General features: G+C 41.6%; 1 protein-coding gene across 1 annotated transcript in view; it reads right to left on the bottom strand.

The window, feature by feature from the left end:
* The window catches only part of COL13A1 (collagen type XIII alpha 1 chain), a 265,902-nt gene extending 249,715 nt beyond the window's left edge, over positions 1 to 16,187 (bottom strand). The window contains exon 1 of the mRNA XM_066601620.1: positions 15,464 to 16,187. Coding sequence (XP_066457717.1) covers positions 15,464 to 15,772 — 309 coding nt within the window. The 5' untranslated portion in view covers positions 15,773 to 16,187. The remainder of the gene's footprint in view (positions 1 to 15,463) is intronic.
* Positions 16,188 to 19,243: the final 3,056 nt, after the last annotated feature.

The following is a 19,243-nucleotide window of genomic DNA, read 5'->3' as shown; positions in this document are numbered from 1 at the left end:
CAGATCCTGAGAACAGAGGTCTTGAAGGTCCCCACATGAATGGAGCTGAGGCCATGCATGTACGCCACCACTTTGTTCATTTCAATGGCAGTCCCGAAGGCTGCTGAGCACTTGCACTTGGCAATATCCACTGAAATGTACGGAGCGGTTGTAGGCATGGGCAATCTCCACTTCATGTAGGGGCCTTCAGAAGCTTGGTTCTTGGGAACAGTAGAGGATCCAGTGGTCAGCCCTCCACTGATCATAAAGTTATTCTCTATCTTGTTGATGGTGGGTTACTTTATAAATTGGCACCACCCCTCTTAACCATGAAATATAGATATTAAAGACATTTTTAAGAGTAACACTCTAACATATTGTATCTGTAAACACAAGGTTACAGGAAAAATTCTAGATACTGAAATATATGCCTTCAGGGAAATACAAAAAGTCAGAGGCCACCAGGAAGTTCTTGGGTAATTATTAGCAATTTCCTGTTGGCCAACAATTAATTCCTAAGCAGAACCAGGGGAGTTCTCTGCTGATATGTATTTTGTACCCTTAGAGTTAGTTGCATTTTTGTCGGTCTTAAAATGTATAAACTGCCTGTTAAATATAATGAGAATGTATAAGCTTCTACAATATAAGGTCACATGTAACTGCTGAGCTCCGGCATGTGCCACCGTTATTGGCCTCAACCTGAAAATATATAATCTCTGAAGCCACTGGTATGTAAAATATTTATTTATTGTACTCTTATATAGAGCGTATACATATTCCACAACTCTCTACAGAGATAGCCATCACCTACATTGGTCCCTGTCCCCACTGGGGCTAACAATCTAAACTCACCTATTATGTTTTTGGACTGTGGTAGGAAATCTATGTAAATGCATTAAGAGCATATAAATTGTGTATCAGATGTTGCCCATGGCCGAATTTGCACCTGAAACCCAGCACTGCAAGGTAATAGTACTAACCGCTAAGGCAGGGGTGCACAACTTTTTCTGGTCTGAAGGCCACATTGCCATACTGAACCTCTTGCAAGGGCCACAAGGGTTTTCACCTCTGAGACATTTATTATGGTATATCTTAAGTAAATGCATTCTAAATCAAGTTCCGCTTCCAGGATTCCCACCTATTGGGGAAATGGGGGTAATCTTTGCCCATCCACCGAATCCGTGCTCCAGATCTCTCCCAATTGTAGATGACAGATGTCAAGGTAATGGCCTGGCATTTAATAACTCCTATAAATTACACTGGAGAGAGCTACTTGCATATATGATGCTTCTAACTGATATACTCATTTCTGGAGAGCCAAACAGGCCAAGACACTTTATTCTCCCAATATAAAGGGGACACAAACATGACTACACAGTGCACCCTTAGTGCTTGGTAAAATATATAGGGAACACAGACATGGCTACATAGTGCACCCTTAGTGCTTGTCCTCATATATAGGAGACCCAGACATGGCTACACAGTGCATCCTTAGTACTTGTCCTAATATAAAGCAGACCCAGATTTGGCTACACAGTGCACACTTAGTGCTTAGCCTAATATATAGGAGAGGAAGACATGGGTACACGGTGCACCCTTAGTACTTATCCTAATATATAATGACCCAGGCATAGCTGCACAGTGCACGCTAAGTACTTGTTCTCTAATACATAGGGGATCCAGATACAGCTACACAGTGCACTCTTAGTGCTTGTCCTAATATATAGGAGACCTAGACATGGCTACACAATGCAGCCTTAGTACTTGTCCTAATATATGGGGGACCCAGACATGACTAGACAGTGCACCCTTAGTACTTGTCCTGATATATGTTGGACACAGACATGGCTACACAGTGCACCCTTAGTAGTTGTCCTAATATATAGGGGACCCAGACATGGCTGCACAATGCACCCTTTGTGCTTGTACTAATATATATGGGACCGAGTCATAGCTACACAATGCACCCTTAGTACTTGTCCTAATAAATAGGGGACACAGACATGGCTGCACAGTGCACCCTAAGTACTTGTTCTAATGGACCCAGAGATGACTACACAGTGCACCCTTAGTACTTGCCCTAACATATAGAGGATCCAGACATGGCTACACAGTTCACCCTTAGTGCTTGTCCTAATATATAGGGACCCAGACATGGCTACACAGTGCACCCTTAGAACTTGTCGTAATATATAGGGGACCCAAACATGACTACACAGTGTACCCTTAGTGCTTGTCCTTATATATAGGGGACCAGACATGGCTTCACAATGCACCCTTAGTACTTGTCCTAATATATAGGGAGGGGACCCAGACATGACTACACAGTGCATCCTTAGTATGTGTCATAATATATAGGGACCCAGACATGACTACACAGTGCACCCTTAGTACTTGTCATAATATATAGGGGACTCAGACATGACTACACAAGGCACCCTTAGTACTTGCCTTGCATCCGGGGCATCTGCTCATACTTGCTTTTTTTTTTTCTTCAATCTGCAAGCGGAAACTGCAATTGGTTTCCGCTTGTGTGCATGAAGAGTCACTTTTCTATAGCATGCAAAGCAAATCCACCCGTGTGCATGTGACGCAAATCTCTACCATAAAATACTGTTCCGTCACAATACACCTTGGTTTATTGTTTGTCAGATTACAGGAAACACAATGTATCTATTGTGTTTTAACACTATATGTAGACTAGTCTCTCTGCTGCAGGATTTCCGAACTCTTACACCACCCTTCTACTTTTAATAACAGACAGCTGCATACGTGTTGCAGTAGTTTTTAGTTGACTAATCTATCTACCGTATATCTGTTTAGTCGGGCCGGCTCTATAGATCAGTGCTCTCCACGTGGTTCTGTTTTGTGTTTTCAGTTCGATCATTTGCATGTTGGTATTGGCTTTGATCGTATCACACCCGCACGTTCTTTGGCGGTCGGGGTCTTCTTTTGCCGCTGATCACTCCAAGCATTATCCATGTTTCTAATGAATTAGCTTGCATTATGCAGCTGAAGTATGAGAGTCTCTGTTTCATAATTTTGCCCTTCAATAGAAACTTTGGTTTGATGCGGTCTAAGACTGTTTAGTTCACGATCTGGGCGATCCAAGGAATTCATAGGAATTACCTCCAGCACTAAAGTTCGAAGGCATCAATCTTCCTCCAGTCCGTTTTCTTCAGGGGTAAACTTCCTCAGCCGTCAGTTATGATTTGAAAGATGATTGTGTTGACTATCCGGCATTGACTAATAAACTTACAGCATCTAGGCAGCACGTGAGATATGAAATGCTAACAATTCCCTATAGACTACTGAAAAGAATAGTCCAAAGTTAAGGAGCACTTCTTATGATAGGTTTACACATATAGTTGAGGCAAAGGCAAATCCACGTATACCAAAGTGATACTTCATACGTCTACTAATGAGAGAGAGATTTGAACCCACAACTCCGGCACTACTAAGAAGCAGTGCTAACAACTGAGCCACCACACTTATCTGTTTTGCTGTAGAGAAAGGGAAGAATAACATGAAGTGAATGTAAAAGCCCCACCAGATGTTACCCTTGGGCTTATTTGAACCTACAACTCCAGCACCACAAGGTAGCAATGCTAACAACTGAACCAGCACACTTCTTTTTTAACCCTTCTCCAGAGGAGATAAAAATGGAGAAGAACAAGAATAATAAACACAAACTCAATGTAGAGGTTGTCCATAATAGGATTTGAACCTAAAACCCCAGCACTACAAGGCCATAGTACTAGCCATCAAGCTTCTTCCTTCTTACTCTTCCTGCTTCTTCTTCTCCAAAGAAGGAAAGGAGGAGAAGGAAAGCATATATTCTTATTCTCCTTCATCTATTTCCTCCCCTTCTCCTTCCCCTTCTTCTCTTTATTCATATTGCCCTTCACTTTCTTCTCTTTCTCCAATGAAGGAGGTTGGAGATAGAAGATATTGGAAGACGGAGAAGAAACACAACAAGAAGGTGAGTTACAATGATATGTTAGGACAGTTACAACGATACGTAATAGTCCTCATTTATTAATTCTGCTGCACTGGATTTGTAGCGTATAGTGCACCATAATGTAGGCACTTTTAAAGCCTGACATATTTAATATATTTTTGCACAAAAAAAATCAAAAGTGAATCCAGGTCAATATTTTTTTTATGAAGTGGGTGTGGCCAATGATTTGACAATGTCTATGACACATTTTTACGAAAGGAAAAAATAAGAAAGTGGAGCATGAAAAAGGACACAAATTAGATCAATGTAAAGTTGGTCTGCAACTATGATATACTGTCAGAATGTATTGTTACCCGTATCAATAACATGGCAGGGCTTTTTTCAGCTGTAAAGCACATCTACAATGATTACGCACATCGTTTCTAACCCCATTGTACGTGTATTTGGATATTGGAATTGGAGTTTTGTTTCTCCACATTTAATGCCTGGAAATTAAATTCAATTGCTTTGTTCTTTCATCTTATTAGGAATGGCAGATATATTGAAAAAGGGACTAATGAAAGAATGGAGCCGAACTGTCAGACCTGTAACATAACCTCCTCTGCAAGAACTATTTTTCAGCATACAATTTTTTCCCCCATTATTCATCCTATATGAGCTCTCTGTGATAAAAATCCTTTCAGAATTTGAAGGAACCACTTTTGGGGTCCCGGTATCTTTGTTCTTATAGCCCCTTATTGACGGTTGTGATAATATATTAGAATTCTCCAGGTTACCCCCCTGTGATTCCCGCGGGAACCTGGTTCATAAAAAGTCAGAAAATACTTTAGACCCATCTGACGCATCTCCTCGTACATTTCCAGAGCTTTTTACTTGCACAATAATCTTTTATCTGGTTCTAATCCATCATTGAGCCCTGCTATTGGTAGCAGCCCCTGTGGCATCCCGTAAACCGGGCAGGACAGTAGCTGTAAACAGAGACCGGAGTAGGGGACCCGTAAACCAGTGCAGGACACAGCGGGAACGGTGAATATATGACAATTTATGTTACTAAATGGGGAAGGGGTTCTACTGAGATGGTACAACTCGAACAACACCTTTAAGGTCGGCTGCACAAGACAGGATTTGTATTGCGGAATCCGGAGCGGACGTCTGCCTCAGGGTTCCGCAGCAAATACCTTCCATAGCATGCTATGGAAAAGCGTTTTTTCCTGCAACTGAACAGAAATCAATTGTGATTTTCTGCTCGCGGACGAAAAATTGCAGCATGCTCTATTTTTGAGCGGATTTTGCGCAGATGGCTTCTATTGCAGTCAGTGGAAGCCGTTCGCCCCGCAGGCCTCCCGCAACTGACACTGCGGAAAGCTTGCACCTAGCGATAACAAGCAGGGGTTTAAAAAAAAAAAAAAACTGTACTGTGCATGGCCGACGGTGAGCTGTCTGGACCATATGCAGCGCAGAAAATGACAGGTACGCAGGGTCACAGCCAGGCACAGGGTCGGATTGTGGTGCAGGGTCCTGCATCCAGAATCTGACCCGCTCGTGTGCAGCCGGCCTAAGAGTTCACACACATTACGTTATTATGTATGATATTCTGTAATGTATGTGAACCCTCAAGAGCTGCAATGTTTGCATATGTGTTCTTGTCCTCTCCCCTAAACAGTAGCAGCATCCTGTGATATGGGTCACAGGCGTCTCTCTAGCAAAGCCAGAAACCTACTGCGCACACTGATGAGGGGCAAGCACCTTATGAAATCTGGCTTAGATTTCAATTCCCAGTCAATGTTACAAGACTTGTATAAAGAGTCTAATATTGATTTGAGGGAATGTTGCCTTCCAATAGGTGGCGTTGTGGAGGTATTGTTCCATCTCCCTTATTTGCGTATTACCGAGAGGAGCATGAATGGCCTTTTAAGTCTCCTCAGTCACTGCTGTCCCTAAGGAGAAAAGATAGGTATCTACATACTGAGAAAACATTACACATTCATGAACTGTCCAGGCGTAAGCACTGAGCTAAACTCCCCCTTCCTTGCTTGAACCATATTAAGTAGTTTGTGGTGGACAGTGTTAACTATTGTGATAGAATGATGGATGGTCACCTACTTCTCACATGCTACTCTTTGCTATTGGGTTTTATGCTCTCTCTCAATGGGGCCACAGCACAAAATTGAAATCCATGTTCCGGGCCCCCAGGGACCCATGCGCCATACCATCATGTAGCATCCATGCCTTCTTATTCCAGTACGCTATTGTTATTTTAATATAGCACACCAATATTTGGATATGTCTTTTTGACTACCCCCTGTATATATAGTATGGTATATTTATACATCTTAAGCTTGTTTCATATGCTATTCTACTACTGACAAGTACAATACATACATAGATGTTTTACTATAAAAAATAATTATTCATCCGTCCCAGAAAAACCTCTGAACATAGGAGAATAGCTGAGCCAATTTGGAATAATTACACACTGTAATGGTATCATTAATGTGCAGATTACAGGGCTCTGGCTGCCTTTAAACACCAGCCTAATATCACTACGGCCGGAGGGCACACGACTGTTGTAACAGTTGTAAAAAAAGAAAAAATATAGTTTTGGTGCCAGTTTGGCAAGAAATAAGTTACATTGTTTTTTTTAACTATTTAAACTTGCAATGATGAAAATGTTACTACAACTTAATGAAAGATTTCAACCATTTAGGTGAATAATAGACCCATTTTCTACTGAGGGCTTCTACACAGCAGAAGATAGAACAGGTCCCATCAGTAAGAAGGAAGATAAGGCTTTCATTTGGGAAGCTGATAGACGAGTATCATATTTTCAATCTGTGTTCAGCGCAGAAGCGAACAGTGAGCAATTGTGAGTCGGACTGATGTAGTCATCTCTAGTACCACACACACTGCTATGACACCTGTCAGCAACACTACACCAATGATACATACCCAAACCGGAAAGGAAAACTCAGCAGACACTTGTTCAAAGACATTCTTCACCTCAACATTTGTTGCAATTGTTGAAGTAGCATTTGCATAGTTTTATATAGAAAGAACAAAAATAGCAGATCGAAGGGTCATTTAACTCTTTCTTCGATGCAGTCTGATAACTCACCGGTTTAACTTAGTAGATTTACCCGCAGGACCTTCAACAAGCTTAAAGGTGCTCCCTCACTGAAATGAACCCTTTTTTAAATAGAGTACATTCCGGATAGCAGCTGATTGGCGACGGGGTTTGGCTTCTCTAATCCTAGCAATCAGCTGGGGGGAGATATGTTGGACCAGATTAATGGCTGACTGTGAGACACGTAGACAGCCGGGTCCACAAGAGCGAAAGCCACTCTTTGTGAGCATCTTCCTCTACTCAACAGCAGACTCCACATTTTCAAGATCTATATGTCCTAATAATGTATGCAGACAGGGGTTGTCTTGATAAGATAATACTATGAGGCCAACCTCACAAGCGCAATAGTGCATTTCGATCAATGCTTTTTTCGTAGTCATATTGGCATATTTAATTGTACTTATTCTTCCCCCTTGACATGTTCATTTGCACGCAGCAAACAAATGCACCAATTGAAATGAGCAACTACCTCCAGATGTGTCCTTTTTTCAGTGGACTTACACAGTTTTACATATCACTTATAGTGAGCGAATATGCAGGAAGATGGTACACGTTGAAGTTTTTTTTTTGCGACCGAAATACCTATGTAAAATATGGAAATGTGAATGAACACATTGAAATCAATGGGTTCTGTTCTCTGTGTATTGTGCATGCAAATACACCAGTGTGAAGCCAGCCTAAGGGCTCATTCATACCAATGTATTTGTAATGCGTATTACATGTGTATTGTTTACGCACGTAATACGCTGTGCTACAACCCCATTGATTTACATTGGGCCATTCAGAACATGCATGAAAAAAAAAAATCACATCACGTCTTGTTTTGGTGCATATTACGCACCGAAATAGCCCACTAAAATCAATGGGAATGCGCAAATACAAAATGAATGCATTTGTCACATGCATATTCAAGTGGGGTGTTCATCAGCTGTTCCAGGGGGTTGCTGGGAGTCAGACCTCTGCTAATCTGATATTGATGGCTTAAAGGGGTTCTGACATGAATAATGTTTTTATGCTTTAGCAGCCATTGTTCCCTGGTCTGCCTAATGGACCCAGGGAACCCACGGTTTAATGGCTGTTAAAGCATAAAAACATGATACTTACCTTGTCTCCTGTTGTTGTTGACATCGGGGGGGGTCATCTCCCGGCAGGCGCTGCTCTTCCTCTTCTTCCACCACGAGCCGCGCTACTCCGGGATCGCGCGCATGCGCAGTGGAGAGGTGCCCTCTGACAGGAGTCAGGACGGGCTGCGTCTCCACTGCGCACGCGCAGAATCTCGGAGTGCAGTCAGGACGGACGGGCTGCCCACAACAAGCACTGCTTGTGACGTGCTTGCTGTGGGCGGCCCGTCCGTTCACCTCGGAAGTGACTGACGGACGGTGCAGAGCAGGAGCGGTCATTTTGACCGCTCCTGCTCTGCTTCTACAAGCCACAGAAGAAGATGCCGGCTGGAGGGGACATGCCTGGTGATCGGACCTGGCCAGGCAAGGTGAGTACAATTTTTTTTTTTTTTTATGTCAGAACCCATTTAAGCTACCTTTAAAAAAAAGAGATTGACACCCAAATTATCAGTCGAAACAGCAAATTTGGGTGATAGTCATCCCGTGTACACTCAGTTGACAGGGCACTGAGTGAGAAATCCCTCACATGTCAAAGTAGCTTGGTTTTCAGCTCACTTAAAAAACAAGTAACTATTGGCTGTGTAAACAGGCAGTCGTTCATCTATGAAAAACTGCCTATTTGCAGTAAGTGGAGATGGGGGCCAAGCAGAGATCTCTGCAGCTCCGCCTCCATTCGTGAAAACGCAAGAGTGATTTGGTGGAACAGCTGCCAGACACTTATGCTTATTTTATGCTATGTAAAGGCACCTTTATTTTAAGGATAGGCCACCAATAATGAAGTCCTAGAAAATTATTTTAAGTACATTAGGCATGTCTAATAGGATTTTTCCATATAAGATCAGTAAGAAACAATCACCAGTGAGCCTGACTTCCATACTGGGAAAGATCTTTGAAAAAAATTATTAAACAGCATCTATGCAAGTACTTGGATATAAATGGAGTAATTAATCAGAGCCAGCATGGGTTTGTAGCAAACAAGTCATGACAGACTAATCTAATTTCCTTCTATAATAGAATTACTGACTGGGTTGATCAGGGAAATGCGGTGAATATAGTATATCTTGACTTTAGTAAAGCATTTGACAAAGTATCTCATACTATATTTATTGAAAAAATGACCAAATATGGGACTGACAAGGCAACTGTGAGGGGGATTCACAACTGGCTGAGTGATCGTGCTCAAAGAATGGTCATAAATGGCTGCACATCCAAGAATGTATCAAGTGGGGTACCACAAGGCTCTGTCCTAGGCCCAGTCTTGTTCAACATTTTTATAAATAATCTAGAGTAGGAAATTGAGAACTGATTAACTTTGCTGATGACTCAAAGCTAGGAAGGATTGCTAACACTAGAGGAGAGAGAGAGTATTCAAAAAGATCTAGGCAAACTTGAACAGTGGACGGCGACTAACCGACTGGTATTTAGCAAGTAGAAATGTAAGGTCCTACATATGGGCAAGAAAAATGAAAAAAGCACATACAGAATGGGAGGAATTAGGCTAAGCAGCAGCACCTGTGAAAAAGACTTGGATATACAAATAGATCACAGACTGAACATGAGTCAACAGTGTGATGCAGAAGTAAAAAATGGCAAACTCCACTGTGGAATGTATTAAGAGTAGTATAGAGTGTAGATCACCTCATCTGGAATACTGTGTTTAGTTCTAGGCACCCCGATTTTGAAAATACATTAACAAACTGGAGCAAGTTCAGAGAAGAGCTATCAGGATGGTGAGCGGTCTGCAAATCATGTCCTATGAGGAATGGTTAAAGGATCTGGGAATGTTTAGTTTGCAATAAAGAAGGCAGAGAGGAGACTTAAATATCTGAAGGTCTGTTACACTGCAGAGGGATCAGCTCTATTCTCATTTGCACAAGGAAAGACTAAAAGCAATGGCATGAAACTGATAGGGAGGAGACACAGATTAGATATTAAACATTGAGGGGGATCAATGAATGGAACAGGTTGCCACGGGAGGTGGTGAGTTCTCCTTCAATGGAAGTCTTCAAACAGAGACTGGACAGACATCTGTCTGGAATGATTTAGTGAATCCTGCACTGAGCAGGGGGTTGGACCCGATGACCCTGGAGGTCCTTCCAACTCTACCATTCTATGATTCTATGACCTATTCCGGTAACCCACACTTTAGATTCTTGCTAGGGGATGTTGCTATTTTACCTCTTTAGGAAGAAAACCAAGATGAAATTCTATTTTGGTCTTTAAAAGACTCCAGATTTGTAAAAAAAAACCAAAACAACTTAATAAAGATTGAGAAGAATGCTATTATTTATCAATACTGACAATATTAGAGATCAACTGCAACAGCAAAAGCCTTGGGGAAGATTTATCAATGCCTTCATATCAGTTTTCAGCCCCAGCACCATTGTGTAGGGTCTTCAGCACTGTCAAGTGCAACTCACTTATCAACATTTTCCAATAGAAAACTGATATATCCAACCTGACTTTGCTCTCAGTCACCACTAGATTCATGAACAGCAGGCACTCCCTATTGATGAACCTGGGACATCTCTTGGGGGTTGTATATGTATTAACACATTTTCCACATTGTTTGGAACCCGAGCTAAATGTATTAAATTTTGCACTGTGCAGCCATGTCTCGGTCTCCTGTATATTAGGACAAGTACTAAGGGTGCACTGTGTAGTCATGTCTGGTCTCCTATATATTAGGAGAAGTACTAAGGGTGCACTGTGTAGACATGTCTGGGTCCCCTATATATTAGGACAAGTACTAAGGGTGTACTGTGTAGCCATGTCTTGGTCCCCTATACAGTATATTAGGACAAGTACTAAGGGTGTACTGTGTAGCCATGTCTTGGTCCCCTATATATTAGGACATGCACTAAGGGTGCATTGTGCAGCCATGCCGAGTCCCCTATATATTAGAATAAGTACTAAGGGTTTCCCTATATATTAGGAGAATAAAGTCTTTTGACTGGTCTGACACTCCACAAATGAGTATCTGAGTTAGAGGCATAATATATGCAGGCAGCTCCATTGTAGTTTATTGGACTTTTGAAATATTATCCTCGACATCCATCATCCCCAATGGAGAGAGCCTCATGCATTGTCTTCTCATCTCTGGAGCGCTGATGGGGGGAAGGTGACCTCCATTCTCCTAATAGTTGAGAGTCCTGGAAGTGGAACTTGCTTCAATTTATTATAGTCTATACTAAGGATATACCATAAATATATTAGATGACAATACTCGTGTGACGCTTGGAAGTGGTTCAGTATGGCAATGTAGCCCTCAGACCAGAAAACGTTGTGCACCCCTGCTGTTGAGCAAGGCTATGGCATGAAAGCTAACAAAAGAAACCATATACCGTATAATAAACCTAATAAAATATTACATTCTTACTATCAAACACCTAAACATCCACATACAAACCACTAGTTGCATTCTTAGCCAATAGAAAGCAGGCACTGAAGAAGCACAAGCTGCAAGATAGACAGGAGCACCAAGTCATGTAGTGCTCTACCGACAGCTATGTGAAGTAGTGGTCAGAATCATGGCTTTACTTTAGTATAGTTATAATTATGCAATGTGATAATTACATGCCAACCATTGCCAAGACATGGTAGGTGAGAGAAAGCTTGATGACTTTGCCTTGGGTAACAAAAGAGCTTGTCCTGCCTCTGATGACAACAAGCTATTGCAGTAGATCTTGTCACTTATTGTCACTATAAATATGGAACCTACTGTATACAAGCTTAAATTAGCTGGAAGGGTCCCTAAACATCTATAATGATGGCCGCTACTAAGTCAAAGTATGCAATTACAGTGTTCTGTTCTTTATGAGGTTGTTCATATAATGGACTACTGCTCCCTTTACAACTTTCATGCTATAAAATGTAATTTCTGAGTTCAGATTCCAGGACCGTAAATGCAGGACTGTACTGTCTTTGCTTGCACATACACATCCATACAGCAAGAACAGACCAGGTAACTAAACTGAACCCTATGGAGCTCATACGTCATGTACAATAGTAAACAAGAACAGGATATAATGTACAGTACAGAGTATTATAAATCTATATTTCAGAAATACTGATAGAAAGAGTCACTTTGTAAATGTCCTATGCAGACGCTTTTTATCATTTTCTATGCTATTAGGCTGCTGTCACACAGACGTCTGTAAAAATGGTGCATTTTTAAAGTTTTCGAACACAGTTTTTAACACACCCCATCATTGCAATGGGTGATGAGGTGTGTCAAAAATCACTGAAACACAGTAAAATAGAGCAGACCGCATTCAAAAAGCACGGCATTAGAAACGCTCATCTGAGAAGCCCCATCGAAATCAATGGAGGCGGTTTACAGTGTTTCAAACGCCCCTCTAAATGCTGTATAAAACGCCTGTGTGAGAGTGGCCTTATTGTGACTTCTACCAAGGAAACACTAGACTAGTATATAATGTGTCACCTACTACTTTAACAATTTTCTATGGAAATACTAAAAACTATCAATAGTTTATTCTCAGAGAAAACTCATACAATCGCAAATTAGGCTTGTTCACATCTACGCTGTAGGTTCAGTCAACTGCATTGGTCTACAGGATGAAATATGTTATATGGAGGTTATTCCATCCAGTATGTTAGTGGAATTAAGAGACGGATGCTCCAAATGGAACCTCAGATATTGATGTGAACAGACCCTTACTTGTTGTACAATTGTGTAGCATAGTACAATGTATGCTACAAGTCCAACAACAATTTTGATTACCAAGATAACAAACAATCTATTATATATAATGGAATCAGCAAAAAGCAAAAAAGTGTTACAAACAAAAAGTTGATTCTAAAAGTAAAACCGATGTTAGATGATTAACAACCATCAAATTATAACGAAGACGTAAAAATGTGCAATTTAGATTGACACAATTACATCATTTGTTAACCATAACATAAACATGATCACAAACAACTTCTATAGTCATCTTAAAGTGTCATTCTCATCTCAGATACTTATACCACCTCTGGGACCCACTCGTCTCTAGAATGAGGGGTCCTCAGCCACGTCCCTCTAATTGCTCTATCCACTCAGTGTGTTCGAGTAGGTAAGTCACACTTCTACGGGAGTTATGTAAACAGTGTAGCTCAGGGCGCTGCATTGTTTCTGCAAACCCAACGACCTTTCGCAGCCTGGATGGAGCAGTTAGCAGGATAGGGTGATGTAGTAGATCAGGGTCTCATTTTAGAGATAGGGATGAGTCCCAGAAATGGGACATAGATCCATAAGACATTTATGGCATATCATGTGAACTATAGAGAAAAAAAAGCATAAATCTGTCCCTGTAATCTGTCTGTCCGCAGTCTGGGAAACAGATAAGTTTTATATAAAATATGTCCCATTATAATGAAGAGGACACTAAAACATCAACTTCTCCTTGTCAGTCAAATTCGGCTAGTCTTGAACAGAAGCTTTCAGGGCAGAAAATTCGGAAGGAGTCACCATTCCTATCATTTCTACTTAATATATGGAGGAACGAGATGCGTTGTTCCTACATCTGTGAATGTAGCCCATGCCCATGACAATATTCAATTCTACTAGGACTCTCTAGGTATGACGACTGAGAAGGTTTAGTACATACTCTTGTAAAATACTGAAATAACGGTTATTGGGTGCAGGCAATAGAAGTTGGAAAAGTCTCCGGGCTTGTTTTAAAATGACTCAATCTAGTCAACTAACGGGTTATAACCCATAATAGCACCCATGAACTGACAGAACAGATGCTAGACATAAAAGGTTTGCTTTAAAGACCAGCTTTAGGCTCGGTATATAATCTCATATCCATAACGTGTTCACAATTTACTACTTTTAGTAATACAAAGGGTTACTTTTATTAGGCTTTCATCTCATGTGACGGAAGCAACAGGCATTAATAGTCCTGTAAAAAATATTGGGACCTTCCGCAACCCAATAAGAGTCGCTGCTTATACCGGAGGCAGTGGCTTCCATTATAAGTTGAGGGTAAGACAGTGGCTTCCATTATATGTTATGCTAATGGAAACAGAGCCTAACAAGTGATCATTATTATCTGCATTGGTTTAACCATCCTTCTCATTAGGGTGGTTTCACACATGTGTCGGGGGTTCCGGTTTCCTTGCCCGAATCCATCTAATGATGGAACTGAACAGAACGGACCTCATTGACCTTAATGGAGTCCGTTCAGTTCCCGCTCAGCATTTTACCAGAAGAAAAAGCGTTGCATGCAGCGTTTCTTCTTCCGCTATTTTGTGCCAGATCTGCGATGGAACCTTCGAGTAGAGGTCCAAAGCAGATGCGCACCCACCCTTACTGAACTACGCCATCAGTTTTTCTTATAGTGATGGTGGTTTTGACACATACCTGTTCAAGCCACAGAAGCATCCTTAACTACTGTACTATATACATTTTCTATAATTTTCATTTTAGGGGTGTAGACTAATATTTTCAAATTTGCGCAAATTTATAAAACACATGCAACAATTTTTTAACATCAGGATATGCTAGATCCCATTAGTTGTAGATTGTAGAAGAGTTTTCTTAAAGGTTCTTTTACATGTAAAAGTGTAAATGAGCGAAAGTGAACAATAACTGTTCAGTCTAAGCGCAGCCAAGGATCGGACAACTAATGATAAATTGTTCGCTTTTATTGATGTTATACAGGCAGAATAACCATTGTCGGCTCGTTCACTAATCTTTCAGTTTAAATAGTGAAGGCTCAGTCATTCTCAATCACCTTTAGAGCGAATGTGAACGACTGAACGACTTCTCATTTGAACAAGCCAACGATGTATCTGCTGTATAAACGGGCTGTCAGAGCCAATGAGCGAACTCTGACATTGTTTGTCCAAACGATATATAATTTGGTATAAATGAACCCTAAGGGCAGTACATATGTCGAATTCACATGCGCCCATCCAACTTGTCAGTGAATTTAGTGGACATCAGATATAAATTGCCTCAAAGTGCTTCAATACAACACGTGCTTCCCTCTCGATGATTACCAAGTGATGCCAAAGAGTTTGCAATCTACTGATACCATGGGGCATCTGAGTTAGACTCTTTTACACTAGATTTTCATTGATAGTTTAGTTGCTTTGACAACAAAGTTACAGAACAAGAAGTTATCGAAGAGCAGAACATAAAAGCAACAAGACTAGAACAGAAAAGAATACATTCCTAAGAGGCAATTTGTGAAATGAGTAGATATTGGGGTCCTTGTTCAACATTTGAGCAAAGTAGAAATGTGCTAAAAGTAAATGTGTACAGACCTCTTCCAGCAGTTGGTCAACTCTTCCCAAAATAGCTGTCTCCGTTTGGTCTGCAGAGACTAAGGCAGATAAGTGAGTGTATCGGAACTTCTCTAAATCAGAAACCCTGGACTGTAAATCATAAGTTCTACACAGAACCAGGAGACTGAGAACCAAGGAAAACACTGATAATAAGGCAAACCCACATCCCAAGAGTGCAGGGAACCTGCTGCACTTCCCACAGTCCTCTGTCCTACAGGGCATGGTTCTACAACTCCTAGAGAAGACACTGTTGCTCGCAGCAGCTCTCCACACCTCCTTCCCCTCCATGCTGTCCAGAGGAACAATAAATAAATAAATAGAATAAATAAGCCACAATCTTAATCCGAGGAGTACAATCCAGATTTAAGGGTGCGGGAGTCAACCCAAGGTGGATCCACTATAGCAGCTGTTCAGTATATGCCAGGCTGGATACAGGAGCCACAAATAAATAGGTTTCTGCAGCTTTTATAGATCCAAATTCACCAAACAATATTGAGAAAAGTTCTTGGAAAGTTCTTGTAGTTGTGTAGTTTTCTCTCTTCTGTTTTGCAAACTTCAATGACTTGTAAGAGTTGTAAAGGAATCCCGCATAGAAGTCCCCATTAGGAAGGTGTAATTCTCAACTAGTTGGGAGCTGTGCTGTGGCTGATCTTCTCTCCTGTGTAACATGACACACACTGCTCTCTACTGAACTGCAGGGATCAGATGAGCCAGCCAGATCCCCCCTCCTTCTGTGTAACCTCCTCCACTCCTCCTTGCACACTCTCAACTGATTTATTTATTTATGCAAAGTGTCTGGGAGGGCTCTGACCATTAGACATCCTATCCCACCACCCTCCAAATCCCCAGAGCACCTCTCATCAGCTTGCCTCCAGCTTTGAAGTGATACCCACAGCAGATATATATAGGAGACAGCAGGAAGAGTTTTTAAATCCGGGACGCTTTCTAATTCCACATGGAGTGATACATTGTACAAAATATTCCACATTTAAAGGATTAGATAAATCATCTACGTTCTCATTAATTGTCATTTTCTTAGGTTATTGTATAATACAATTAATAAAGATTCTTCAACATAAATTACTATTGCAGTCTGGAGAAGCATCAAAATAGTAAACTGACAAGTACTGAAAAAGTGAACACACAGTGAGACAAACTGAGGAAGAGGCATACGTCCTTAAAGTGGTTGTCCAGTTGTAAACTATTAATGGACCATCCTCAGGAGTAGTAGATTGGTCGGGGTCTGTCGCTCAGGACCCATGCCAATCAGCCGGCCAAAGCACTTGCGCACTGAGCTGATTTCTGCAGGAAACAGACAGTTCTATTCCCACTGCAGTGGTAAGGCTTGGTATTATAGGCAAAGTTTTCATTCACTTCAATGGGAACTTTACCTGTCGTACCAAGTCTCACCACTGCATTGGGAACGTAGCTGTAGAAATCAACTCTGTGTACTGCGCAGCAAAACTACATATTCAAAGAGTAAAATAAATGGTTTCCTGCAGCTCTTCATTGTTCCTTATCTAATAAAGTGGCATCCTAACAAATATCTGTTTAAGCTATTTGCTTCTGTTTGTATTTTTCGGGTTGGGAGTTATAAACGGTTTTACTTTAAGGCTCTGTGCTATAGGTGCTTTCCCCCTTCCTAACAACTAAGGCCACCTGCACACGAACAGGTTGGATTCCAGCTGTGGGATCCCGCTGCGGAATCCAACCCTGTGCCCGGCTGGTGCCCCCCGCGTACCTGTCAGTGCAGACAGCCTTCTGTACTGCGGATGTTCCGGACAGTATACTATCAGACATGAGCAGTACATTCTCCCGTGCCGTCGCTAGGCCATGACACGGATCCCACAATCCTTCTGCAATGCTAATTGCGGAAGGGCCGTGGGACAGATGGCTTCCATTGACTTCAATGGAAGCTGTCCGTGCGTAGCCCATACTATAATAGAACATGCTGTGGCTCCCTCCTGCACCCGCGAGCTGAAAATCACAAGTGATCAGCATGAAAAAGCGCTTTTGCATAACGTGTAAATGGCAGGTATTTGCTGCAGAATCCAGCCCTGTATTCCGCAATGCAAATCCGTCCGTGTGCAGGCAGCAGAACTTTGCAGGCTTGTTTTTTATTTCCCAGCTCTACTGTGCCTAGAAGTAATGAAGGACACAGTGTCTGACCTCTGTAGTACTGGTCTCGCTCAGCCATCATCATCATCATCAGGCCCCACATGATGACATCCTTATTTTTAGGTTTTGCTGCAATGGAGCACTAAGTCTGAGCGTACAATAGAACTTACGATATCAGAGTAATCCAATTGATATTGTACGCCCGAGCGTCCTCTGCTAGTGCTGGTCATGTGTGCTGGGGAGTGTAGACCCCCATCATCTACAGGTGTGCCCAAAAGTTTTGAGACTGACAAGTTTTGGTTTTCATAAAGTTTGCTGCTTCCGTGTTTTTAGATCTTTTAGTCAGAAGTTTCTATTATTACTGAAGTACAATTCCAAGCATTTCATAAGTTGTTACACTGTTATTGACAAATACATAAAGTTTTAGGGGTTTTTTTTGGGTTCGTTTCAGCCAGGAAGGAACTGACAAGTGATATGACAATGATGTAGCTGTATTAGACAGACATACACACATATATAAAATGTGTGTGTATGTATAATATATATAAAACTATTTTATTGCCACCCCCCCCCCCCCCCACACACACACACACACACACTACTGTACTAATAAATGCCTCATATGAATGCACATTCGGCCTTTGGATGTCTCCTCAGGATAAGGTCGGAGGTATAATTGTATCTAGCGGGCCGGTGGGCGCAGTATGTAGGTGGTGGGTGTTATAGGTCACACATGGCATCACCTTATCACCTTCTGTGAAAAGCAATAAAGTTTTGTACATAAAGACTGATTTCCAAGTTTTGAATGTGAGAGATATGAAGGTCATGTGACTGTCATGTGACCAGTGTTATGATTTGAATCTGCAGCTCAGCTGACAGTTTAACTGCCAGTTCAGCAGTCAGAGTGACCGCAGCGACTTGTCTATTACAAGGAGCAATTGGAGAGTTTTGAGCCTGAAAAGCCCCGTTTTCCCAGTTTTTCCCCATTTTCCCCTTTTACTCTTCCCTCTCCCTATTTGTTTTTTGTGTTTTTGCTGTTTTTTCCTCCTTAGGGCGCCCACCCACTGGCGATTTTTTTTTCTTTGCGTTTTGCGTTTTTTCTCAAGAGCAATTAGAATTGAATGTACTGTACTCCTGTCCACTGGCGTTTTTTTTTTTGCGGTGCGTTGCGATTTTTAACATAGGAACTGTCAGTTGCATATGTGTCCTTATTTTTCTCCTAATGCACCCTTGAATGTCAATGGAAATTAATGGAAAAGGCGCGAAAAAGCCGCGAAAAAACCCAGCAAAAAACGCCGCGAAAAACGCACGGAAAACGCGGCAAAAACGCGCCGAAAACGCTGCGTTTTTCACGCACGAAAATCGCAAACGCCAGTGGGTGGGCGCCCTTACAGGATAACATCATACGTGGCTGATCATCGTTGGGTAGGTGTCAGTCTCTACACACTATATTACATACAGAGCACTGAATATTCCCATCTACTAGGATATAGATCCCCATGTAGTGTCTGGACTCTATAGAGGCCATAACTGCGGTAACCTATAAATCCGGGGCCAGAAAAGTAATAAATCATTGTGTGAGCAGGGAAGGAAGTTCTGGCCTCTGGTTGTCATAGTGCGGAGAAAATGTAGGCTAGTATA

The sequence above is a fragment of the Eleutherodactylus coqui genome, chromosome 4 (assembly GCF_035609145.1).
Source record: "Eleutherodactylus coqui strain aEleCoq1 chromosome 4, aEleCoq1.hap1, whole genome shotgun sequence".
Taxonomy (NCBI): domain Eukaryota; kingdom Metazoa; phylum Chordata; class Amphibia; order Anura; family Eleutherodactylidae; genus Eleutherodactylus; species Eleutherodactylus coqui.
Note: the sequence above shows the minus strand (reverse complement) of the source record. Positions and strands in the feature narration are given on the sequence as shown.